The following is a 27470-nucleotide window of genomic DNA, read 5'->3' as shown; positions in this document are numbered from 1 at the left end:
GGAAGTCCGCGATGCAGTTTTCCTCGGATTGACAACAAAATAAGCGGAGAAAGTGTGGCGGTGAACTCGCGTGTCTGCCCGAGCTGTGGAGGCTCTGGCCGGGCATGGATTAGACAGTGTGCGGGTGTAGGAGATGGAGGAGCTGCAAGAGATCCAGGAGCTCCAACAGGGCGGTGTGTGTGTGGATTCAGATTCCAGCAGCGAGTCCTGCGAGTCGGACGCTTCTGCCGCCGCGGCGCTGCTGCTCAACTCCGGCTCCAAGTTCCGTGAGTGCCCCTGATTCAGTTTATGATATTAAATTATGTTTTTATTTACTTTACTTAATGTCAATTAATCTAATTTAATTTTATGTAGTTTAAAATGTCATGTTGTTATATTTTTAGTTACATTTTATTTATGATACATGCATATTACGAGTTGTTTAATTATATATTCAGATTTTAGTCTGATTATGATAGGAAATTAATTTTAATTTACTTAATGTTCAATTATTTAATTAAATTGTATGTAGTTTAAAATACTGTGGTTTTATGTATTTAGTTAAATTTTATATATATATATATATATATATATATATATATATATATATATATATATATATATGATACATGCATATCAATTGCCTAATTTTTATATTCTATAAAGTTTTAAATTGAGGTAAAACCTTTTATAATCGCACATTCAGAATTTCTTCTTATGCTATTAATTTTAGTAAAGTATTCCTTGAAAATTCTATATAGTGAAATCATATTATTAGCAGCCAGTGACTATCACAAGTACAACATTGTTCACAGTCAGTTAAATAGTGCTGATGTTGTTTTGAAGTCATATTTACATGTGATTTCAGACCTAATAATCAAAGTTTTTATTGTTTATTTCATAACAAAATCAATAGCATGCAAAAATGAGGAATACAATGCTTATTATTTCACATCAAAGGAAAAGATCAGTAGACAATAAAAACAAACCAAAAAAAAAGTAATAATAAATAAATAAAATTACAGGGGATATATAAATTACACAAAAAAATAAGAAGAAAATCATTCCAAAATTGCATACATCCTTATAGCCTTTTTTATTTTTTGTGTCTTTAGGGTTTCGATATATGCTTAGGATCAATTTTAATCAAATAAATATTGGGCTTATCATTGGACCATTTTTGTTTGGGTACATAGTACTACCATATATTATCATTAAATTAATAAACACATTCTGCTTTAAAGTGTTGTTGTTATTATTATTGTATATCACAAAAATATCTTTACAAGAAAACTGAATTTTTAATTTTGTAAGTTTCAATATAACAGGGTATCTGCAGGGTTTTAAAAAGTCTCAAAATGTCTTTAATGTCAAAAACAAAATTTTAGGCCTTAAAAAGTTTTAAATTCCCTGAAATATTGTGTTGTAGGTCTAAAATAATCTTAATTTCCCTATGTCCAGGTAAAGCTACCCAATCTGGCCAACATTCATTCACCTATAGTCCATCTCAAAACTTCAGTTATTTTATATTCAAGTTTTTTATTGGAAAGAGACACAATTCACAACAGCTGTTACACTGTAAACAATTATATGGTCAATTAGTCATGACAGCATATGTTTTTAGTTCATTGTAACTTATTAAACTAACCATGTTTTAACTTAATTTTATATAGTTAAGCTCTTTCAAGTTAGTTTAACATTATAACATAATATAAGTTCAATGGACTCATAAGGTTAATTTGATTCAGCTTAAAATTTTAAGGCAACCAGAATTGTTTTTACAGTCTAGACATTTTTACAGCAAATTCTCTAAAATCAGAGAAAGAAAACTAGAGCAACAAATCCCTTTACATGATCTTCCATTAAAAACTTTTTACAGAAATAACAGGACCATTAAAAAAATCCTTAGTGTTTAGCCCTGTATAAGTCTAAAATTTAACTCATAATGGTCTTAAACGTCTTAAATTTGATTTGAAGAAACTGGCAGAAACCCTGAATAAGATATTCAGCATCAAACCAAAACATTTGGATATATGTGCATAAAAAAAAAACAGCTTTTGTATCGATTCCTCCTCAAATTCACAAAAAGTGCACATCGATACCATGTCTCTAAAAAAAACACTGGATAAATTAAAAGTATTAGTTTATATGTCACTTCATGTCGTCACTCCAGCTGCACATATCATGAGCAAATTAAACCACACAAAGTTGGTCACGCACGGCAATCCCCTTCGATTTGATACCAAACATCACTTAATGTTCAAATTAGGGTTCCACCAAGTGTTGTGAAAAGTTCTGTGCAAATACTAGGGGTGTAACGATTTATCGTTGTACGATTTATTGCGATGCAAAAATGTTTTTTTATTTATTTATTTTTTTTATTTACTTCAATAACAAACATACAAAATTCAACAATTTACACAAAAGAACACAATGACAATAACAGATCAGGATAAACAATATAAACTTTAAAGGGTCACGAAACAGCAAAACACATGTGTTGAGCTGTTGACAGTCATATATGTGTCCCACACTGCTAAAAACACTATTAGGACACCTATATTTCACTAAAAAGTGTAAATTGGTTGTTTTTGCGTTATTTCAAGCAAATTCGTACTTCCTGCTTAAAACGAATTTTTGAAGCTGCGTCACGGTCATGAGATAATAGCGTGTATTCCAGCGTGCAGACTGGACGTCTGTGCCAGAGTGTGTCTTATTACGTCTTACAGTGTGCTGCATTAATGCATGAGTAAGGCTTGGTTCAAACCAATCAGCGCGCTCTATTGTGCAACTTCATTAATATACATTAGCGTCACCGTGTTTACGCCACAGAGACGCCACGTTGTGTTGGCAAAACAAGTGTGAAGTGTTGCTTTTATAGTTTGCTGCAGTGAAGTTTTGTTTTCATTTTCTCTCTGTGAGAGCTCATCTGGAGTCACGTGTGGATTAACAGTGTACGCGACGCTCGACAACAATAACTTGCGTGTCTAAGGAGGAACATTGTTTACCTGAGAGCTGTTCTCATCTGCAAACGCTGAAATCCGGATTCGCTTGTAACGTTAGTCTTCTCTTAATAAAGACGCAGCTCTAGTTGCTGGTGATTGTTCTGTCTCTACAGATTTGGTAAGTGAGCGACCAGTGCTCTTTGTTTATTCAGTTTGTTCGTATCGAATTAAGTTAACTATTGCACCGAGTGCAAACATAGCACCGCATTTTGTGACTGGAATAACACACGCGGCTTTCTGACGCTACCTGCCGTGCATCTAAGTTTCCGGGAAATGCGGAGGTTTTTTTTCTCTCATTTGCCATGCGGTATCAAACATTGCATGAAAAATACACGCTTAGAGCAGTTCCTTGAATCAAATATCTCGTTTGTCGCGAGGGGCATGAATGAATTCCCTGAATGAAAGAGCCAAACTGCTGTTAAAGTCCAACATTTAATAATTTGGCAAATAATTGGACTACAGATGTCCATGTAGGTTAAACACCATCACTTTCTCATGTGTGTGTATTTTGACTGAAACTCGCGCGTGCCCAAATAGACACTCCCACACCCTCCCACTTTAGTTCCTCCGACACTCCCCCCTAAAGAGCTGGACACGCCCACTTCTGACTTTTTCCAAAGTAGAGGTGTGAAAACACCCTGCTGAAACGAGGAGGTTTCATGGCCCTTTAAAAATTAAATAAAAAGAGAAACAAAAGAGAGAAAAGAAAGAAAAAATAAATAAATAAAATTAAACATATACATAACACAAATACAGCAAGAGGAAAGGAGGACTTATGTATCTGTGCTGTTTCCAAAATATTTATCATAGAAAACTAAAAATCTATCACTTTTCTTATTATTAACTAATCTAAGAGATTTAATAAAAACATCAATTTCTATTAAAAAATGTGAAAAAGAAGTCTTCACAGTGATTTACATACTTTGCACAGCGACAGGGATACCTCCTAATGGTGTTGAAAGAGTCACATACTGTATTTATAAGGTACAATTCACCCTAAAATATCATTCTGTCTTCATATAATGTTCCCGCCGCAAAATCACACATGACGTGAGCTGACCGCGAGCTGTTACTACAGAGGGCGGATGATAGACACGCGCGTATGGCAAGCTATTTTAGCATTTAAACCTTTGTTCTGACTATCCATAAATATATTTAGAGATATCTCTAATTATATTTTGACTAGTCATAATTATAATTCGACTAGTCAGAATGACAATTAGAGATATCTGCAATTACAATTGTACTAGTACGAAATCAGATTGGAGATATCTGCAAATATATTATGACTAGTCATATTCCTCCATTGACTTCCATTGAAAAATATTTGCAGATATCTCTAAATGAGTTTTGACTAGTCACAATTGTAATTAGAGATATCTCTAAATGAATTTAATTAAATATGAATTAAATACCTGGAAATGTGGATTTTATTTGCACACAAAAAACGCACGTGACCAAGCAAAGCCTTAAGCTCTTACTGTTAAATTCAATTGAATAGAACGTGTTTTTTTTTTTTTGCACTTTTACTTAAATTGTTCCTTAATTTTGTCTCTGTCATTTCAATAATATTTTTTAAGAAGTTTTTAAATTGTTTTATTTTCCAAAGACAGGCCTGTTTAATATATTTTCTAAAAGAAGGTTCAGTTTAACAAGTTGAAACAAAAGAAATACATAAAAAATAGTTTACTTGGAAAAATTTGCATTTCAGTTTAATTTTCAGTTTTTATTCCAAATATCGTGATACATATCGAAGCGTGAACATTATATCGTGATGCACATCGTATCGTGAGCTGAGTGTATCGTTACACACCTAGCAAATACTTTAACTAAAACCCTCACATGTGTTTCTTGTGTTTGTCTTCTGCTGATGTTCTTATGTTCAGTCTTGAATGCGATGTCGGCTGAAGAATACAGGACGGTTTACTGGCCAAAACTAGAGCGAGCCGTCGAGCTTCTGCTCACCCAGAGCCCAATGGAGCACATCTCCATCTCCTACGAGCAGATCTACAGGTCAGCCAGACACTCCTGTTTTCATTTTCTGTTGGTCTTAATACACAAAGTAACTACAGAGCAGTCAAGTTTTAACCTTATAAGGCCCAAGCTGTTTTTTTTAACATGCATTTTTTATTTCTCTTTGCTATTTGGGCTTTTTGGAGTATCATCTTTTGATAAGATGTACTTTTAGAGAAGGATGATGTCCATATATGTGGACTCGGGGTGCCAATTTACGTAAAACACTTTTTCCTGACGTTTTTTTAATGCATATATAACATTGTTTTTTTTAACTTGATTTGACTATTAAAGAGTCAAAACAACATGTTTTTTTTCCTATTTTGGACGGTTAAAAATAGGGTTTGGGACATTTCATATGCTGCAAAATGGATGCTGTATGACGCTGTATGTCTGTAACTAAATATAAAACATTTAAAGTATTTTAAATAGCCACTTTAGAGGTCAAATGTGCTGTCCACGTATGTGGATACTCAAGCCCTAGGAGGTTAACCACTTAAACTCTGCGGACCCGGTACCGGGTCTGTGACGACATCGACTTTCGCTTTAAAGGGCTAGCATTGCACCAGACCCCCGTAAGTGGTTTTGTTTGAAAGTGTAGAATCTATATTTTATGCACATATGCATCACTTTGGTTTTTATTCTACTGTACAAAAGTTATTTACACTTAAATACACAGTATTTTGGATACCCGAGCCGGGTATTTTACATTGGTTCGTTTTCATATTTTTTCATATGACACATGTACAAGTTATAGCTCAAATGAAAGCTCTTGCCGGTGCTCATACGGTTCTAGCATTCTTTTTACTGAATTATATTCATATGCCAAACAGTTGCTGAATGAATCGTGGTGTTTCCATGGCACAGAAATGTAAACAATACATTCATGATCAATAAGCAGCCCCAGATAGCACAGACAGCTGTCATCTCTCACCTTATGCTGTGTGCTTCAGGGCCATTCTCCTCTGTTTTTGAGGTGATGTGCATAAGTAATCCTTATATATGTCTGGCGTGCTCCAAACACAGTGAATTATGTTTGATCAAACAAAAGAATAGTGAAATATGAAAACAATGATGATCCCTGTGGCTTGTACAGCACCTCTCATCAGTTAAAATACAATAACTTCTGCATAGATTATGGTGGAGACATTTTTCTTTTTTCCTATGATTACAGACATGTACAGGAACCACCAACATTAATTACAGCACACTAGACCACACACAACCTAAAAGGTGCACTTTCAAATTAGAGTTTATAAAAAAAAAAAATACAAAAAGCACCTCTTTTTTTAGGTGTTTATTATAACACAGGCGGCATATACAGTTATTTTAAACACTTTCAATAGTGTTTTATGAAAATTCAAAGGGTTTTCTTTAAAATGATACCACATTTTTGCATTTACACCTCTGCATGTGGATTTGGGAAGCTTTTAAATTTGGGTAGGCAAAATCCAGGCGGAAATCCCCAAATAGCAGCAGAGTTTAAGTGGTTAAATAAGAAAAATAGCAAAACTCTGGTCATTTTAAAGTGTGACGCTAACTGGGTGGTATGTGTGTGCGCGCGTGTGTTCCTTTAAACCAGTATCAGAGACTCCAGCAATCCATGAGTAAATGCATCTTTGTTTTGTCCTCTTGCAGTCACGTTTATAAGTGCGTGTGCCAACAGCATTCAGAGCTGCTCTATAATGACCTGATGTGGAAGATCACGTCTCATCTGGAGCAGGTCTCTGCTGAACTACAGGTCTGTACATTCACTTCAAACATTTAGCTTACTGAAGTATTAAAGTCCACATGCACCAGAAGCTGCGACCATTTTGGTATAGTGTGACGCAGTTTCTAGAGAAACAGAGTATTAGGGGGCTTTCACATCTGTAGTTCGCTTCATTTGGTCCGGACCAAGGGTAGTAAATGATGCATTGTTGCATCTTCTGCCATCTTTGGGTCGTTTTCACACCACACTGCTGGCTTTGGTCCGAACCAGTTGAAACGAACCAAAATGCAGTCATCTGACAAAATCCACATCTCTCATTGGCCAGATGTTGTTAAACATATTTCCTAAACTGCTTATTGATTGGTCAGAGTACACGTGCGGGAAAATGCCAGTGAACTCCCGCAGGTAAACTAAACCTTTTACTCTGGAGGGACGACTGCGCTGGCTGATTGTATCCCTGCTTTAGATAAACTAGACATTACGAAAATGAAGTGCGGCCGCGGCTGGAAAACAGTGTTTAATGCATCGCTCGTCACTTCAGGAGGAGACGTGAATTAATTTAGCTAAACTGCGACATGCTCATCTAGCGGAAATATTACCAACGATCCATCAGGTAATGTTTTCCCCTCTCTCTCTCTCTCTCTCTCTCTCTCTGTTGGTAAATCGCTGTCAACAAATATTTGTCCTCCATATCCCATAATGCACAGCGCATCAGCCTACGGCAGCTGGATTAGTCCAAAAGGCGCAGTACTTTTTGCGGTTTGACCTGTTTTAGTACGAATCATATTCTCACCACAAACGAACCGCTCCAGGGTTTGTTTGAAAGCGTACCGAGACCACCTCTTCAAGCAGGTCTCGTTACGCTTATTTGGTCCGCTTTTGGTTCACACTCGAGTACGATTGCTGCATTCTCACCTGCCCAAACGAACCGCACCAAAAGGGGAAACGAACTCTAGTGCGATTCAATCAAACTAAATAAGGCAGGTGTGAAAGCACCCTTAAAGATGAAAACAGTGGGTGTGGCTTGTTTTGTCTACTGCGAGCTGATTGGATGTAGTAAAGTAGTTTCATTCAGAAAGATTGGGAAAAGGGTTCGGGGAGAGTTATTACAGCCTAACAGACTCCTCCTCCTCACCTTTTCTTATTACTGTCAAAACTGACAGCTGAAGGGGCGTGGTTAATTTTGTTAGCCCCGCCCACAACATCTGACAGACCTAGGCTGTTTCTCAATATGCGTTCTTGTCTGCACTTGTGTCCTCGTGAAACGTCATCAGCCATCGCCAAAGTACTGTTCCAACTCAATGTTCACATCTTGCCAAGTACAGATCAAATTCTCGGATGTGTACTTGCTCAACCCCTTTACCCAAGGATGCATTGAAAGTTGACTTGTGCGAACTTGTAAAGCTCAGGTATCCCAGAATGCGTTGCAGCTAAACTAGCAAGCGTTAATGGTGGAGGAGAAAACCTGCACGGTTTTAAAAATACTCCTTTACTGTGTTACAAAATATCGTTTTAAAGGGCCATGAAACCCCCCATTTCAGCAGGATGTTTTCACACCTCTAGTTTGGAAAAAGTCAGGGAAGTGGGTGTGCCTAGCTCTGTTTGGGTAAGAGTGTCGGGGAGGGATAAAGGGAAGGGTTTGAATAAAAATGGGAGTTTCCATTTAGGCACGCGCTGCTGACAGAGGAAAAAAAAAACACACACACGCAGGGGAGAAAGACAATAGCCCCTTTCACACAGTGATACCGGTAAATATCTGGAAAATTTCCGGATTGACTTTACCGGTATATTCAAAAAAGCGCTGTTCACACAGGCGAGGACGTTACAGAATTTTTCCAGAAAAGGCCGTGTACACATCCATTCCAGAATAGCGGTAAATTCTGACATCATTCACCACAAATGAGCTTTAAACGGCTGCGCTTGTAATTGTAAACATTTGACTACATTACAAACTCTGTGGATGATCAATATTGTGAACAACTTCGATGAAAACATAGAGAAACATTTTCGCATGTCGAGATGTTCATGATATGTGTCTGTGCTGGCGCTCACAGGCTGTTTCACAGGCACACGCAAAGCTTGAAGGTAAACAAACAACGGCTTATCATAAGCATCTCATCGATGATTATTTACACAGTTGGCATTAAGAAGAACATATAAACGTGATCTGACTAACTTCTAGCAGCTAAATGCGTCTGGGAAAATATTCAAAGGCTTTTATTCTCATAAACCGCGCGGACGTAAATGCGTCTGACTGTTGTGATTGGCTAAAGCAGTTGTCTCACGTCAGCATGTTCTAGATGTGCACGCGCTCTTTCCGGCAATGTTTCTTCTGCATTCACACAGCGCAGCGTTCCGGCAAATTACCGGTAATCTTACAACTTCTCTTTCTGGAAAATAGCCAGAACGAATTTACCGGTATTTTCAAAAAGGACCTGTTCACACATACAACCTTTCTGGAAAATTGCCGGTAATTTTCCGGAAAGGTCTGTATGTGTGAAAGGGGCTAATGTGTTTAATGACAGTGGAATGTTTGATACCGCATGTCGTATTAGAGAAAAAAGCCTCTGCATTTCTTGGTAACTCAGATGCACTCAGTTGGTCAGAAAGCCGTGTGTGTGTAGATAATCCTGTCACAAAATGCGGCGAAAATTCAACACGGCGGTCTGTAATAGTTTGCTTACAGTGTTCACATGTTTACACTCTGAGAGCAGCATTTACAGCAGACCTTTCAGCCCATAATATTGTAGTGATGTTAACGTAAACTAAGTAACTTAGAAATTTGACCAAGGTCTGTGCTTAAGCACTGAAAGAGTACTGCTGACGATACCAACTATAACTTTACCATCTGAATGAAGAAAGAAAGGGCGCTGATCACACACACTTACCAAATCTGTAGACAGGACAATCAACACAAAACGTTACTGGAGCTGCGTCTTTTTTTTAAAGGAGACGAGTAGCAAATCCAGATCTCACCATTTCTAGATGAGAAAAGCTCTCGTGTAAAAAATGTTTCGTACAGAAGTATCTCTGTCGAGCGTCGCGTGCACTGATCCCCACGTGAGTCCAGCAGCGCTCTCATAGAGAGAAAATGTAAACAAAACCTTCACTGCAGCAAATTATAAAAGCAACACTGACGACCCGTATCTCTATTCATTTCTTATTCTTTTCCCACTCCTTTTGGCAACACGACGTGTCGTCTCTTCCGTCTGAACACTGTTTCAGGTACAGTCTAAGAAAGCTATCATGCATGTTAATGAAGTTGCAGCGCATACATAATGGCGCGCGCTGATTGGTTTGAACCAAGCCTTACTCATGAATCAATGCAGCACACTCAGAGACGTAATACGGTACTCCCAGGTACAAACTTCCAGTCTACATGCTGGAACACACGCTAAGATGTCATGGCCGTGACGCAGCTTCAAAAATTAGTTTCAAACCGGAAGTACGAATTTGCTCGAAATAACGCAAAAACAACCAATTTACACTTTTTAATGAAGTATATGTGCACTAATAGTGTTTATAGCAGTGTGGGACACATATACCACTGTCAACAGCTCAACACATGTGTTCTGGTGTTTCGTGACCCTTTAACAGTTTTTCAGGTGAGAATGTAGTAGTTTTAAACTTAAATCGACAGTTTATTCACCAAGATAGCGCGTCATTGATGATGTGCCTCAGCTTAAGGCTGATTTATACTTCTGCGTCAAACGCCGGCGTATGCTACGGCGCTGACGCATAGCCCTTCGCCGTGGCCGTCGGCGTCACTGACGTGCACCTCTCAAAAAATGTAACTACACGTCGCAACAATGCGTAGCGCAAGCTCTGTGATTGGTCGGCTTGGTAGCGCTGACGAGTCTGGGCGGGACCGAGAGCTGCGTGAATGGCGCGGGCCCAATGTAGCGATTGTTTACAAGTGTGGAGTCCCGTGAAGGAGCTCCGGATGGAAAGTTTTGTTTTGTGTTTACCTCATAGTTAAAGTTGTTGCACGTCCGCCGGTTCCTGCCTCAAAATGAGCGAGTTTGAGCCACTTGTACATCCAGGAAGCGTTCAGGAAAACAAAACAGCAGTGAAGAAACTCGACACAGAGGAACATTTACATCTCACTGCCAACTAGCGTTTCAGAAGTGTTAATGCAGACCAACAGAGACAGCAGCAGAAGTATAAATGCACAGCTGCGCAGGTTGCATGCGCCGTGAGTTACGCCGGTCACTTGACGCAGAAGTATAAACCAGGCTTTATGCGGACTCCGACTCCCAGCCTGCCAGCGAGAGCTCCGTCATCGCCTCCCCCACCGAGAGCAGCTTTACTTCAGCCAGGCCATCTCGGATGTACTGCTGGGTCTCATCTCTAAAACATGATGTTTAATATATCTTGTGTGTATCTAGCGGACAGTTTTTGGTCTTTTAAATCTATTATATGTAATCAGGTTTATTATTTTGGCAGTATTATTTTGTTACCTTTTATAATTGTCTTGAATTATGTTATCGTGTTGTACACTTTGTCTTTGTTTACCAAATTGCCTAACGTTATCTTTATGACTTAATGTGTACGTCTTGTACTTTATACTTGTATAATGTCTATTTTAGTTTATTAAATCTGATAGTCAAAGACACGAGTCTGTGTATAATGATACATTTCACTTTACATTTATATGGATTTATGTTTACATTTTCTTAAATCAAAAATGTGGATTTATAATATCAATATAATGTTAATTATAAGGCCGTGCTTTAAATAATGAAATCATTTTATTGTTAATGTACGGTGAAACCAATGATTTCACGATGAATCCATTTGAAGAATTACTCGACTTGTGTCCTCGCGTCCTCGGAAGCTCGTTTTTCCAAGTCTGAACTTTGCGTACTTGGTATTGAGAAACAGCTCAAATCTGAGAATTCAACTGAAAACAAACAGGAAGTGCATTTTCAGATTATAATTAAAGATCAGCAACCTATGTTATTGTCTTAATGACATGAGCCGAGGAATTTTTCACCACAAAACTAGCAATGTGAGCGAACAAAATCAATATGGTTAGTTTTGATTTCATGTGTACTTTAAAGTGCGCTTTTCAAATCACATACTGCAGACACTGAAGTCTGAAGTGTTGGGGTTTTATTTTTGTGCTTGTGTAGATTTTTGAAAAACTAAATAAGTAATGAAAGTCAGTAGTTTATTTATTGAATTAATAACGCATTAACTTTTTTATTAACACATTGTATGCATTATAGCACAATACATGTTTTTTTAAGTATTATAATAAAAATAATAACACTAATTTTATATGACAATAATTATAATAATAATTATTGGCTTTTTAAATACATTTTTCGTTAAAATGTAAAATTAATGTAATTTTTTATGTTGTTAAATTGTATTACCTTAAATCTTCATTTTTATTTGTACTATTTTGTCTTGGGAAAAAAATCACAATATTAATATTACAATATTGTTAAATAATTTATTTTAAATAGTTTGAGTACAGTGTATTATAATTATTTCGACAATATTTTAATGATATACAATGAAAATGTACATGTTAATACAAGTTAACGACATTTATGTTAACACGATAATTTGAATTTACATTTCAGTTAAGATGTAACACATTTTACTATTTTGTCTAGAAGAATATTGTTGTTATAATTTATATTAAATGATATATTATAAGTAAAATGTATTATAAATCGATTATATACGTTTCGTAAAATCTAAATAATGAATGCATAAATTGTCTATTATCCGTTTTAGTCGTGTTTTTATTTATTTATTTGCTAATTTTCTTTTTTTTTATAAATGGCAATATATTCATAAATAATTATATTAAAATGGCTTAATAATTGTAAATGTAACTGTTAATTATTAATATTGCAAATGTTTTTAATACATTTTTGATAATTCTACTCTGGTTTGTTTTTAAAATGCATATCAAATGCCTAAATTAATACAATATGTATATATACCAAATAAATACTACTAGTTTTTATTACTATTTGGAACATAGGGGACTGAAAATTACAATCAAAAATAAAAATCACAGTTTTCTCCTCTTATCTGCAGGCCAGTCCACCTGAACATTTAATAGAAAACTTCAACCTAGCTCTGAGTCGGTACACAGCTGCTCTTCACTGCATCGTTCCTGTCTTCATCTATATGGTAAACCAGTGTTTTTGAATGTCACTTCCACACGACACTCAATCCTGCATTGATTTGTCAGCGTTTTAATCTTTACTGTGTGTTACAGAACAAGTTTTACATTGAAGCAAAGCTAAACCGAGACCTGCGGGACGATCTCATGAAGCTGTTCTCAGATCATGTAGCAGAGAAACACGTCGCCACTTTACTGCGTGAGTCTGAAAATGAGGAGTATTTATGTTACAATTGCTTAATCTTTATTTTAGATCATAGTGATTGCTGCAATTCCTTTAACAGCCACAAGGTGGAAACGTAAATGAAACTGTATAGGCACTGTTTCACACACAACTTTTACATTTACTTTTAAATTCTGTATGTCATACTGTATGCCATTGTGTGTTTTAGGCCAGATTACTTTAATATTTGAGGGTGCAAAGTGGCATCTTACAGAACAATTGTCAATTATCTTATACATGAACACACACTCACTGGCCACATAATTAGGTACACCTTACTAGTACCGGGTTGGACCCGCTTTTTGCCTCCAGAACTGCCTCACACCTTCGTAGTATAGATTCAACAAGCTACTGGAAATATTCCTCAGAGATTTTGCTCCATATTGACATGATAGCATCACACAGTTGCTGCAGATTTGTTGACTGCACATCCATGATGCCAATCTCATGTTCCACCACATCCCAAAGCTGCTCTATTGGATTGAGATCTGGTGACTGTGGAGGCCATTTGAGTACAGTGAACTCATTGTCATGTTCAAGAAACCAGTCTGAGATGATTGAGCTTCATAATATGGTGCGTTATCCTGCTGGAAGTAGCCATCAGAAGATGGAGCCAGTTTTGGTGAGTCTGTGTGAATTGTAGCTTCAGTTTCCTGTTCTTAGCTGACAGGAGCGGCACCCGGTGTGCTCTTCTGCTGCTGTAGCCCATCCGCCTCAAGGTTGGACGTGTTGTGTGTTCAGAGATGCTCTTCTGCAGACCTCAGTTGTATCGAGTGCTTATTTGAGTTACTGTTGCCTTTCTACCAGCTGGAACCAGTCTGGCCATTCTCCTCTGACCTCTGGCCTCATCAACAAGGCATTTGCGCCCCCACAGAACTGCCGCTCACTGGATATTTCCTCTTTGTCTGAGCATTCTCTGTAAACCCTAGAGATGGTTGTGCGTGAAAATCCCAGTAGATCAGCAGTTTCTGAAATACTCAGACCAGTCTGGCACTAACAACCATGCCACGTTCAAAGTCACTTAAGTCCCCTTTCTTCCTCATTCTGATGCTCGCTTTGAACTGCAGCAGATCATCTTGACCATGTCTACATGGCTGAATTCATTAAGTTGCTGCCATGTGATTGGCTGATTTGAAATTTGCGTTAACAAGCAGTCGGACAGGTGTACCTAATAAAGTGGCCGGTTAGTGTATATTCAAAATGTATTGCAAAAATGTCAGTTTATATCTTCATTTTCAATCATTAGAATTACAATTATGCACAAATGTTCAAATGTGTTAACTATACTTTTATATACAGTACTCATATTTGGCTGAATATTATGAATATTATATATTTATAAGCCCTAAACAGATATATTTATAAGCACCATAATAGGCAATTCATTGCATAATTGCAATTATTTCTCAAACAATAATCATTTGCCAAATTTCATAACTGTGTCTGCCCTATTTATGGATGGATTGTGTTCATTGTTGGTGATATTACTGCACAAAAGCAGTTTTCTTGCATTTGATGATTGGATATGATGCTGCCATTGGTGTGTAAATGTTTATTTCCTTCTCAGCTCTTCTTAAAAAGGCTCATTCCATGCCATTTCAAGTCAATCCATCCACTATGGAGAGTGTTGTGAAAGGCCTTTACACTCTTCGGCCAGGTGAGAATAATTCACTGAAGTGTTTTGTGTGTGTAATGTTGTCAAACATTTATGTTATAGTTCACACAAAAATGAAAACTCTGTCACCATTTACTACTTTATAGTTCCTCTCTGCTGTTAAATACAAAGGAAGATTTATTTGAAGAATGTGGCAAACGGGGTGCTGTTGACTATCATAGTATTTTCATAAAATTAAACAGCAGAAGGTACTCTTGGATGGTGTTTAAAGACTGTGAAATTAAAACTACAGATGGTGCTCTAGGCTAGTTTTTTAACAGCAGATGGCACTCTAGGGCAATATTTAACACCAGATGATGCTCTAGGTTAGTTTTTAACAGCAGACTGCGCTCTAGGCTATTTTTCAAACCAGATGGCACTCCAGGCAATTTTTTTTCATACCCAAATAGTGCTCTAGGCTAGATTTTAACCACAAAAAAGACTTTTAGCGTGTTTTTTTAACCAGCAGTTGGTGCTCTAGGCTAGTCTTTAACCAACAGATTGGTGCTCTTGGCTAGTTTTTGACAGCAGATGGCGCTCTAGGATAGTTTTTAAACAACAGACTGGCGCTCTAGGATAGTTTTTAAACAACAGACTGGCGCTCTAGGCTAGTTTCTTAACAGCAGATGGCACTCTAGATTAATTTGAACAGCAGATGGCGCGCTAGGCTATTTTTTTTTAACCCAAATGGTGCTCTAGACTAGTTCTAGGTAAGTTTTGATAGCTAATGGCGCTTTAGGCAAATTTTTCTTACAGCAAATAATTGCACTCTAGACTATATTTTTAATTACAGATTGCACTTTATTTTTTTAACACCAGCGCTTTAGGCTTGTTTTTAAACAACAGACAGGGGCTCTAGGCTAGTTCTTAGCTAGTTTTTAACAGCTGATGACACTTTAGGCTATTTCTTAACAGCAGTCCGTGCTATGGACTAGTTTTAACAGCAGTCGGTGCTTTAGGCTAGTTTTTAAACACATACGGCAGTTAAGGCCATTTTTAACAGCAGATGGCACTCTAGGCTCGTGTTTAAAAGCAGATGGCGCTCTAGGCTAGTTTTTAACAGCAGATGGCGTTCTAGGCTAGTTTTTAACAGCAAATGGCGCTCTAGACTAGTGTTTAAAAGCAGATGACGCTCTAGGCTAGTGTTTGAAAGCAGATGGCACTCTAGGCTAGTTTTTAACAGCAGATGGCACTCTAGGCTAGTGTTTAAAAGCAGATGGCGCTCTAGGCTAGTTTTTAACAGCAGATGGCACTCTAGGCTAGTGTTTAAAAGCAGATGGCTCTCTAGGCTAGTTTTGAACAGCAGATGGCGCTCTAGGCTAGTGTTTAAAAGCAGATGGCGCTCTAGGCTCGTGTTTAAAAGCAGATGGCGCTCTAGGCTGGTGTTTAAAATCAGATGACGCTCTAGGCTAGCTTTTAACAGCAGATAGTGCTCTAGGCTACTGTTTAAAAGCAGATGGCACTCTAGGCTCGTTTTTAACAGCAGATGGCACTCTAGGCTAGTTTTTAACAGCAGATGGCGCTATAGGCTAGTGTTTAACAGCAGATGGCGCTCTAGGCTAGTGTTTAAAAGCAGATGGCGCTCTAGGCTAGTTTTTAACAGCAGATGACGCTCTAGGCTAGTGTTTCAAAGCAGATGGTGCTCTAGGCTAGTTTTTAAAAGCAGATGGCGCTCTAGGCTAGTGTTTAAAAGCAGGTGGCGCTCTAGGCTAGTGTTTAAAAGCAGATGGCGCTCTAGGCTAGTTTTTAACAGCAGATGGCGCTCTAGGCTAGTGTTTAAAAGCAGATGGCACTCTAGGCTAGTTTTTAACAGCAGATGACGCTCTAGGCTAATGTTTGAAAGCAGATGGCACTCTAGGCTAGTTTTTAAAAGCAGACAGTGTTTTAAGCTAGTTTTTAACAGCAGATGGCACTCTAGGCTAGTGTTTAAAAGCAGATGGTGCTCTAGGCTAGTTTTTAAAAGCAGAAAGTGTTTTAAGCTAGTTTTTAACAGCAGACAGCACTCTAGGCTAGTTTTTAAAAGCAGACAGTGTTTTAAGCTAGTTTTTAACAGCAGATAGCACTCTAGTCTAGTTTTTAACAAGTTTGACCCACATGATCTGTTGAGGGAGATTTCCGTCAGTCTGTTCATGTCTGCTTTAATCTGCTGTTTTTTTCCTTGTTTCTAGACTGGGTTCCTCTTGCTCCAGCTCTGTTTTCTAGATTCATTCCCCAAATTAATCCTCCTGCTCTCGAATCTCAGCTGCCGTTTTATGCAGCTCAAGACCAGAAACTGCAGATGGAGCTCTCACAGAATGGTTTCTCCAGGTAAAACTGTCTGCAAACCTTACCTTATATACAGTGGTGCAAGACTACTGAACACTCATACTCAAGGTCACCAAAGCGAACTTCTTGGCGGGATTTAATTTAGCCTCAAACACCTTTGAGCTCCCATTGATCTGTTGATTTCATGCAATCGGTGGGTGTGCTCTTGAACTCCGCCTTGTTTGGCGTTCATTTTCTTCGACACTCTATTTATTAAAGAATTCATAAAAGCATGTACCATACAAGAAAAAATAAACATTTAAAGTAGTGACGGCTGTTTTAAAGGTGATAGTGTAGTAAAAAGTTCCGGATACAGCACTAATATAATGCACTCAAGTAAAAGTAAATATTATTTTTAAACTTAAGAGAAACTCCTGAAAATCTACTCGGTTACAGGAGTTTGAGTGTAATGTTACTTTACACCAGTGCAGGGCCGGAGTGGGACTCTTTTTCAGCCCTGGAGTTTCAAGCCTCAGACCGGCCCACCTCAGTTCACCACTGACTATATTAAAATAAGGTCATTTCCAATTCAGTTTCTAATTAAACTATCACGTAATTTTTTTGAGAAAACAGCACTTTTAGAACTTCAAATGTTCAACAACCCTTACAGTATTATGTCTTAACAATAAAAATGAAAAAAAAAAAATTGTTACTCAGACGAGGACCGAACCCAGGTTGGCCGCGTCATAATCTAATGTACTAACCACTGTACCACAACAACTGCACGTTTTATGGCGACTTATCTCGTTATATCATCATTAACTTGCATCCTGCTCACGAGGCTACGTGAAAATAGATAAAAAGAGCAGACCTGCGGTAAAATAATGAATAAGAAGGCTGTGGTCAAGTTAATAAATAAATTATTTTTAAAAAGTGTGACTGCTGAGAGCAACCGATTCTGGAACTAGGGACACCGGCCCTCGCGGCCAAAAAAACGGACCGGCCCACCGGGAATTCTCCCGGTCCTCCCGATTAGCCAATCCGGGCCTGCACCAGTGGTTCCCAGAGTGGGGGTCTCTTGGTGATTTCCAAAACTCAATACATTTTATTGAACTTTTAGAATGACCATATTCAATTCAGCTATATTTGTATAGCGCTTTTACAATGTAGATTGTTATGAATCAGTTTAGCTCAGTTCAGTGTGATTTAAAATCATTACTGAGAGTTATATGATCCATTATATACAGAAGATAAAATGGTATTTAATAAGTACATAAAGAAAAACAACATCCAAATAAAAAAGCCATTAGCTTTTTGATTTTTATATATGGAGAGTTCAGATGCAAAAACCTCTAAAAGCACATCTAGAATTTTCTCCTAAAATTAGTGGGGTTTTTCAGCCTCCAATTTTAATGCTCAAGTATTTCACTTTAAAGGCAATGAAAACAACTTATTTGTCACTATAAAAGTAAAATTTCTGAGCCTACACTCAAGAGTCTGAGAAAATAGCTATTTGCATCTAAACTCTTCATATATATGTCTATGTATGTATATAATTTTTTTATTTTATCTATTTTTTATTTTTTCTACTTTTTCGTTTCAAACTCTCAGGGTTGTTTGTTTGTTTTTGAAAGTTGTTTTTTATTTATTTACTTTATGTATTTATTTGGATTTAGTTTTTCTGTCTTTTCCTTTTTTATTTTATTATAATTCTTTAATTTTTTTATTTATTTAAATTTTTTTTATTTCTTTTTTCCCCATCTGGGTTTTTTATTTTTATTTTGGGGGGTTGTTTGTTTTGTTTTTTTGTTTGTTTTCTATTTTTTTATTTTAAAAAATATATGTAATTATTTTCTTTTTCGTGTCAATCTCTCAGGGTTTTGTTGTGTGTTTTTTTAAATAGTTTTTAGTTTACTTTATTTCGATTTATTATTGTTTAGTTTTTTTTTGGGGGGGGGGGGTGTTTTTAAAATTTATTTCTATTAATTAATTTTGTTTTGTTTTTTATTTATTTATTTTCTTTTTCGTTTCAACCTTTTAGGGTTTTTTGTTTTTTCTAAATGTTTTTTTATTTACTTTATTTCGATTTATTTTTTAATTTTTTTTTCCAGTTTTTTTCTCCTGTTGTTATTTAAAAAAAAAAAATGTTCACCTTTTTTTCACTTTTTTCTTTTTTTTTTCCTTTTATTTATTTAATTAATTTTTTGATAGATTTCTCTTATTCTGGGGGCAGGTTGTTTTTGTTTTTTTATTTGTATGTTTTATTTTTTAATTAATTTTCTTGGTGTTTATTATTTATTTATTGTACCTCCGTTTTTTGCTGGTGTTTTTTTTTATTTTATTTTATTTTTTCTGTTTTTTGTTTTGTTTGCTTTTAATTTTTTTAACCGTTTTTTATTTTTTTTATTTTTTTATATTTTTTATGTGTTCATTAATTAATTAGTTCATTAATGTGTGTGTGTGTGTGCGTGGGTGCGTGCGTGCATGCGTGTGTGTGTGTGTGTGTGTGTGTGTGTGTGTGTGTGTGTGAGTGTGAGTGTGTGTGTATGTGTGTGTGTGTGTGTGATGTTTGTATGTTTGAAATATAACATTTCTATGCATTTGTAGATGATGCTAAATAACTTGACTAACCTGAGCTGGCGCTTGTTTTTCAGGGGTGATCAGTCCAGGAAGCGAGCAAGTGAAGAATCTTGACGGCGAATGGAATTTTTTTTTTTTTGTTTTGTTTTACACCATTTCATTGTGCTGAAGACACAAACACACCTGAGCGCTACTCCACAAACTCCTCCAGCATCAATCACAAAAAAAAAAACACTTCATGGGTTAGTACAGTCCTCTGGGATCCTCACTAATAGCGCATGACTTCTGAGGCCTTCAGTGTGTTTGCAGGGACGCTTCGGTTTCTCAGTAGTCAGAAAGAGACTGAGTTTGTGCGAATCTCATATTCCAGGTTGATTTCTCCACTCTGAAAGCTGTTTTTCTTGATTTGTTCACATGATTGAGGGAAATCTTCTGTGTTTTTTTCAGAGAGCTGATGGTTTCAGGCTTGAGTTCTCTGCATCCAGATTGTTTATGTAATCGTGGATTGAAGAAGGTATCGAACATGCAGATATCTAGATATTTAATTCAAAATGCATCTGATTTATTTTAGCATCACTACTGTACGCTGTAGAAAATATATCTGTAAATTTGCATTTTCCGTATTTTGTGATACATTTTGTGTTGTTTAATGGTTTATATCTGCTTTTGAATTGCATTATGGGAACTTGATCTTTCTTGCAACAACCTTTTAACCTTGAAAAGGTTGTAAAAAGTGAGTTTGTTTTGTTTTTTTATTTGTATTTTTTATAAAAAAAAATTATTTTCTTTTTCGTTTCAATCTCTCAGGTTTTTTTTTTTTGTTTTTTTTAAATAGTTTTTTATTTACTTTATTTTGATTTTATTTCGATTTTTTTTGTTTGTTTTTATTTCAGTTTTTTTTTTTGGGGGGGGGGGGGGGCTGTATAATTTTTAAATAATTAATTTTGTTTTGTTTTTTCATTTATTTATTTTCTTGTTTCAACCTCTTAGGGTTTTTTTATTATTTACTTTATTTGTATTTATTTTTTGTTTAGTTTTTTTTTCCCTTTTTTTTTATTAAAACTATTTTTCCGTTTTTATTTATTATTTTTTTTCACCCTTTTTCCTTTTTTTCCTTTTATTTATTTATTTAATTAATTTTTCGATAGATTTCTTTTATTCTGGGGGGCGGGTTGTTTTTGTTTTTTTATTTTATTTTTTTATTAATTAATAAATTTTCTTGGTGTTTATTATTTATTTATTGCCTCTCTGTTTTTTGCTGGTGTTATTTTATTTTATTTTTTCAGTTTTTTGTTATGTTTGGTTTCCTTCTGTTTTTTTTTTTATTAGTTTTTTTATAGTTTTTATTTATTTTTTCCATTTTTGTTGTGATTATATATAGGACGCAGCAATAGTGTTAGCTGCAGCAGGTTGCTTTTCCAATGCACCATGGTAAACTTTGACACCTTTACAGCCCATACACGACTGAACATGGGGGATGGTCTCTTTTCTCTAGATATTATTGTTTTTTTATACATTTTATCATTTTAGACCACTAAAATGTCAATAAAAGTAACTTTTAAGCTGTTGAGTTAAATTTTCTACACCAAAAGTGGACAGAGCAGAGGTCAACATCCTATAATGCAACTTACAACCGTAAATAAACCCAAAACACTTGTGAATCACTAAATACGGATATTTTCACAGTGTAGTTTTAACAGTTTTGAGGCTCATCTGATGTGATAATGACGTGCCTTGGCTCTTCGCCTTTTTTGTTTCTCTCTTTTAGGCTTTTTACATGAAAAGTGACATGTAAACCGTTCATTTATGACAACAACTGTTGATTTAGTTTGTTCTTTTCCATCTAATATTTGGGAAAATGTTACAAATCGAATATGGAATCATACTAGTCTGTATGAAACAGCACAGATCACAGACATCTGAACTGTAGGTGAAATATAAAGGGCTGCTACTAATTTATCTGGAATAAAAACATGACACTGAAACAAGAATTGTGCATTATACTGTGCATATGTTAAATGCTGGATTCTGATTGGCTGATGAGCATTCTATGGTGTTTGGTTATTGTCAGATAAACGCACAGATGAAGTAGTTCCGGCAGGTTTTAAAGGCATTACAGCTGCATATCACTCCACTGAATGTTTTCAGTTATTTCACAGCGAGACACTTATGGTTTAATCTGATTTAATGATCTATGCTAAGCTAAAAGTGCTCCTGTCAGACCTGCTTATGTTTCTGTTAAATGCTTGATTCTGATTGGCTGATGAGTATTCTGAGGTGTTTGGCTATTGTCAGATAAAGCACAGCTAAAGTAGTTCTGGCTGGTTTTGAGCGCATTACAGCTCCATATCACTATGCTGAATGGTTTCAGTTATTTCACAGCTAGGAGCTAACGGTCTAATCTGATTTAATGATCTATGGTAAGCTAAGCTTAAAGTGCTCCTGTCAGACCTGCTTATGTTTCTGTTGAATGCTGGATTCTGATTGGCTGAAGCACATTCTATAGTGTGCAGTTATTTTCAGATAAACGCACAGCTGAAGTAGTTCCGGCAGGTTTTGAGCACATTACAGCTCCATATTACTACACTGAATGATTTCAGTCATTTCACAGTAAGGCGCTAACGATCTAATCTTATTCAATGATCTATGCTAAGCTAAAATTGCTCCTATTAGACCTGCTTAGGTTTCTGTAAATGCTTAATTGTGACTGGCTGATGGTCACTCTAAGGTGTTTGGTTATCATCAGATAAACGCACAGCTAAAGAAGTTCCGGCAGGTTTTGAACGCATTACAGCTCCATATCACTGTACTGAATGATTTGAGTTACTTCACATTTAAACACTGTTAACGGTCTAATCTGGTGTCAGAAACTTAAAGTTGTGTAGAGCCATCTAACGTCAAGAAGTGATTTTGCAAACTCTTCTGCTTGACGCCAGTGAAAATCGCTTGGGTTTAAATATGGAAAAACGTCTCATAAACACTGACGATAAACGTACACGAAAAGCATGTGCACCAGCCTTAAGGTATTTAGTTATTGTCAAATAAAGCACAGCTAAAGTAGTTCCGGCAGGTTTTGAGCGCATTACAGCTCCATATCCCTGCACTGAATGATTTGAGTTATTTCACAGCTACAACAATTCCCCAATAGCGCATGTGCTGGACTGTGGGAGTAACCGGAGCACACTAACATGGAGAGAATGCAAACTCCACGATTTCCACATTTTATCAAGTCAATGGTCTCACATTTTCAGCTTTCTTCAAAATATATTTATTTGTGTTTGACAGAATAAAGAAACTCAAATGTTTACTTGAGTAAATATCGAGTAAATGTTCATTTTGGGGTGAACGGTCCCTTTAAGAAATTATTTTTCACCTATATGCACAGCTAGTGTTTTTCAGCCGCTGAAAATCTGCCAGTGAAACTTTAATGTGACTTTTTTCAATTTCATATGGTTCCTCCCTGCAAAAAATAAAAAATAAAATGCTTAAACCAGCTTAAACTGGTTGGCTGGTCGACCAGCCTGGTTTTAGAGGGGTTTTGTCCATTTCCGGGCTGGTTTCCAGCCATTTCCTGCGTGGTCTTAGCTGGTCAGGCTGAAAAATGACCAGCTAAAAGGCTGGTTTTAGCTGGTCATCTCCCAGCCTGACCAGCTAAAACCAGCCTGGAATGAGCTGGAGCCTGGAAATGGCCAAAACCCCGTTAAAACCAGCCAACCAACCTATGTAAATAAACCAGTGATGTAAATAAAATTCAATTAGTTAATTAAATAGACTCAAGCATTCATTTAGTTGTTGAAGCGTAAAACAAGACGATAGACTGTTAAACGCAAGCGCCGTCAGGAGCAGCAGACAAGAGCAGAAACTCCATTGAAAATACTGAGGTAAGATACATTTACATTTCTTAAAGACATGGTGCAGAATATTGTAATTTAAAACAGTGCTTCTTGTACGTTCTAAGAGCCATTTTATATTGCATGTCAATTAAACAGTAAATATTTTTTTAAGAAATCAGATCTTAAATGCAGACGATTTTGTAACCGAATGACAGTTAACCAGAAACATTTTAGATGGCTAACCGAAAATTAAAAGTCAGCGCGCATACCCCAATTTAGTAAATAATATGAATAATACTCGGTATAATTACTGTTTTTACATTACTACGAGTGTTGGAGTAGAGGTAGACCTTAATAAAACACTTTAATCATATAAATAATTCTCTTTAACTTCCGGCCGCATCTGTATCCCTTCTAGCATAAGCCTGTCAGTTCTTAAGTGTGCTTTATTTGTTTCTCCAGAGTGTCTCTCTTCTGTCTTCTGTCCAATGAGAGTTTCAGTTTCTCTGGCACACACTTTAAACCCTCCAGCAGCTCCTGCAAAAATAACACCCTGACGGATGTTTTCTGCTGCTGACAGGACAGACAGACGCTCGCTCGGGAAACTCAAGGTTAACTCTGCTCAACACACTGGGGAAAACCGCAGAGAAGCAGGAAAACTGGAGTTTAAGTGCACTAAACAATCACATGTGATCTATACTTTGAGGAGATCAACATTTACACTGAAGACAAAGGTAAAGCTCGGTGTTTTCTCATGACCTACAGTACGTCAGAGTCAGGGACGTTGCTTTTTATTTAATGCATGAGGAATATATTCTTGGTTTTGGCGTAAAATGCATTGCAAAGTATCTTAAAATGCTCTAATATGATTTAAATTATTGACTAAGATTGAATAAATACTAAAATAATAATACATTTTTAGTGTACAATTTAGCATAAAGAGCTTGAGACTGCATTATGTTTTAATATTGTTTAATAGTGGCTGTGCTTACTGCGCATTATTTGAAAACACTATAATTTATCATTAATTAATGTTAGTTAATTTATTTACTAATTTGAATTAAGTGTTGACATTAATATTAATCATAGTCCAACATTTACTAACGCATTGTTAAGGTTTTGCTTAAAAAGTTGATGCATTAAAATGATATACAGTATTATGCTGACTTTTAGAATAAATTAAGCACAATGAGCTTAAAATTCAGCTTTAATAGTTGATTTATTACACTTTAATAGTGTCTAATATTGGTTTTGCTTGCTGATTTTTAATAAATGATTTGAAAGCACTATTAAATATTTATTAAATTCATTTACGAACATGAATTATGCATCAACATTAATATTAATCCCACTCCAACATTTATTAATGCATTATTAATCATTTTAACATAAGTTAATGAGCTAAAAAATACTTTATTTTCTTTAATGTTTACAAAGATGAATAAATAGTGTAATAAACAAACTGTTTCTTGTTTGTTCATGTTAGTAAATTCATTAACTAATGAACTATTATTTTATAGTATTACCAATAGTTTTAGATGATTTTTGGTGCTTGATACTGAACAGTTGACAATAATTATAATAATAATAATAATAATAATAATTATTATTATTATTATTATTATTTAAATAATAGGTTATAAATGATTCAGTGAACATTCTGAAAAAAAGTAAATATTGGGGAAACAAGCAATAATTACTTCACAAACAATAACAATATAAATGATATAAATAAATAAATGTATACATTTTTGGGTTTTTTTCTTTTTACTCATCTGTTTAATCTGTTGGTTTAATCGGTCACATCAATCTACAGTTGAAGTGTACATACGCTGTATAAAAAGGCACATAACAATTTAAAAAAGTCAGCTGTTAATGTGACTAAACTTCTCTTTTAGGTAAGTCAGGATGATCACATTAGTTTCTGTTCTGCTTAACAGCAGAATTATAAGAGAGAGATTTTGAGAAACGTTTCTTGAAAGTCAAGTTTACACACAATCAGATTATTCTGCCTCTGCAAAAGCTCAGATGATGATGTCAAGGTTTTGGAAGTTTCTGATTGGCTAATTGACAACATTTGAGTTAATGTGAGGCACAACTGTAGAATAGTATTGAAGGAAAAGCTCAAACACACTGCTTCCTTGTGTGACAACATGAGAAAATCAACAAGCCAGAATCAACAACAAAGCCAGATTACAATCTGCTGAATGACACTGGGAAAAAGAGTAATGCTTGGAGACATGTCCTGTGCTCTGATGGAGCTGAGATTGAACTGTTTGGCCGTAATGAGCAGTGTTACATTTGGAGGACAAAGGGGAAAACGCACAAGCCTAGAAACACCATCCCAACTGTGCAGTATGGGGGCGGCAGCATCATGTTGTGGGGCTGTTTTGCTGCAGGAGGGACTGGTCCACTTCACAGCATAGACGGCATCATGAAGAAAGAACAGCATGGAGAAATACTGAAGCAACATCTCAAGACATCAGCCAGGAAATTACAACTTGGCCACATATGGCTTTTCCAGACAGACCATGACCCTCAGCATACTGCCAAATGAGTTCAAATGTGCTTTAAGGACAACAGAGTGAATGTTTTGGAGTGGCCATCACAAAGCCCTGATCTCAACCCTATAGAAAATTTGTGGGCAGAGTTGAGAAAGCTTGTGCGAGCAAGACAGCCAACAAATCTGACAACCAAAATTCCTGCAAACTATTGTGAGAAGCTTGTGGAAGGAGACCCAAAACATTTGACCAAAGATATACAGTTTAAAAGCAGAGCTAAACAAATACTCAGGAAATGTGTGTAAATTTTTAACTGTCTAGAAATTAATAAAAAAAAATCTTTAAAAAAATCTCATTATTCTGGCATTTAGCAAATGTAAATCATTTAGGTAATCCTAAAATAGTAAATGTTTAGTATGATTTACCATCAACTTTTTTTTTTTTAAATGGTTATATTCCTTTTTTTAGAGTGTATGTGAATCTGTTTGTCTAGATAGATAGATAGATAGATAGATAGATAGATAGATAGATAGATTTTATGCACTTATATAATAATAATATAGTTCAGATGCAAAAACCTTTTAAGTACTATCTAAAATAAATTTTCTTCTAAACTAAGCGTTTTTCTCATGCTCCTATGTTGAAGTAATTTCACGTTTATTTACAAACAATAGGTCATTTTCATCATCTTTAACTAAATTATTGAACATAAACATAAGAGACTGAAAAAATGCTTATTGTAAAAGAAATCCTAGACAGCACTTAAGAGGATTTTGCATCTGAACTCTATATACATGTAATTTGATGCAATATTTATGCAAAAATAAAATTATGCCTAATGAAAAATATGCTTGTTTTAGTTTTGCATCTGAACTCTTCATACACACACACATATGTATATATGTATATACAGTTGAAGTCAGAATTATTCGCCCCCTTTGAATTTTTTTCTCTTTATTTTTATATTTCCCAAATGATGTTTAACAGATTTAAAAAAATTTCACAGTATGTCTGATAATATTTTTTCTTCTGGAGAAAGTCTGATTTGTTTTATTTTACCTTGAATAAAAGCAGTTTTTAATTTTTTTAAAAATTTTTTTAAACATTTTTATTTCTGATAGTCTACAGAACAAACCATCGTTATACAATAACTTGCCTAAATACCCTAACCTGCCTAGTTAACCTAATTACCCTATTTAAGCCTTTAAATGTCACTTTAAGCTGAATAGAAGTGTCTTGAAAAATATCTAGTCAAATATTATTTACTGTCATCATGACAAAGATAAAATAAATCAGTTATTAGAGATGAGTTATTAAAACTATTATGTGCAGAAATGTGTTGAAAAATCTGCTCTCTGTTAAACAGAAATTGGGTAAAAAAAATAAACAGGGGCGAATAATTCAGGGGGGCTAATAATTTTAATTTTAACTGTATATTTGTTTGTACACTGTAAAAAAATACTTAACCTAAAAAATAAAGTTCTGCTAAATTGTTGCAAACAATTTATTTATGTTGAATTTAAACAAACAAGTTACATTTCGTGATGTTTAAACTAATTTGTTTGTTTAAATTCAGCCC

At 35.6% G+C, this 27470-nt stretch overlaps 2 protein-coding genes across 10 annotated transcripts in view; both read left to right on the top strand.

Moving 5' to 3' along the window:
- cacul1 (CDK2 associated cullin domain 1) lies at window positions 1-21548 on the top strand. Of its 7 annotated transcripts, none has more exons than XR_015506466.1 (10): window positions 1-266; window positions 4871-4997; window positions 6636-6738; window positions 12769-12864; window positions 12953-13055; window positions 14647-14736; window positions 16902-17040; window positions 19632-19799; window positions 20005-20071; window positions 21326-21548. XR_015506466.1 is itself a non-coding variant. In XM_087279853.1 (8 exons), the coding sequence occupies exons 1-8, from the start codon at window positions 134-136 to the stop codon at window positions 19669-19671; spliced, it is 831 nt and encodes a 276-aa protein (XP_087135979.1). In that variant the 5' UTR covers window positions 1-133; the 3' UTR covers window positions 19672-21548. The 7 variants fall into 7 exon arrangements, 1 of the variants encoding a protein (XP_087135979.1); XR_015506465.1 differs by having other exon boundaries at window positions 19632-19927; XR_015506463.1 differs by having other exon boundaries at window positions 20005-21548.
- A 2399-nt stretch (window positions 21549-23947) lies between these two features.
- mypn (myopalladin) overlaps window positions 23948-27470 on the top strand; it is a 67236-nt gene continuing 63713 nt past the window's right edge. For 2 of the 3 annotated variants that reach the window (NM_001365298.2, NM_001365297.2), the window contains 1 exon segment: window positions 23948-24124. The gene's annotated coding sequence lies outside the window, so the exon portion shown is untranslated. 3 annotated transcript variants of the gene reach the window in all.

Source organism: Danio rerio, chromosome 13 (assembly GCF_052040795.2).
Source record: "Danio rerio strain M-AB ecotype USA chromosome 13, GRCz13ab, whole genome shotgun sequence".
Classification (NCBI taxonomy): domain Eukaryota; kingdom Metazoa; phylum Chordata; class Actinopteri; order Cypriniformes; family Danionidae; genus Danio; species Danio rerio.
Note: the sequence above shows the minus strand (reverse complement) of the source record. Positions and strands in the feature narration are given on the sequence as shown.

What these genes read in the sequence shown, in the direction of transcription:
- cacul1 (XM_087279853.1), top strand. Translation starts at nt 134, where the DNA reads ATGGAGGAGCTGCAAGAGATCCAGGAGCTCCAACAGGGCGGTGTGTGT. An exon ending in TCCTACGAGCAGATCTACAG is followed by an intron (nt 4,998 to 6,635) that starts GTCAGCCAGACA and finishes GTCCTCTTGCAG; the next exon opens with TCACGTTTATAAGTGCGTGT. An exon ending in CCTTTACACTCTTCGGCCAG is followed by an intron (nt 14,737 to 16,901) that starts GTGAGAATAATT and finishes CCTTGTTTCTAG; the next exon opens with ACTGGGTTCCTCTTGCTCCA.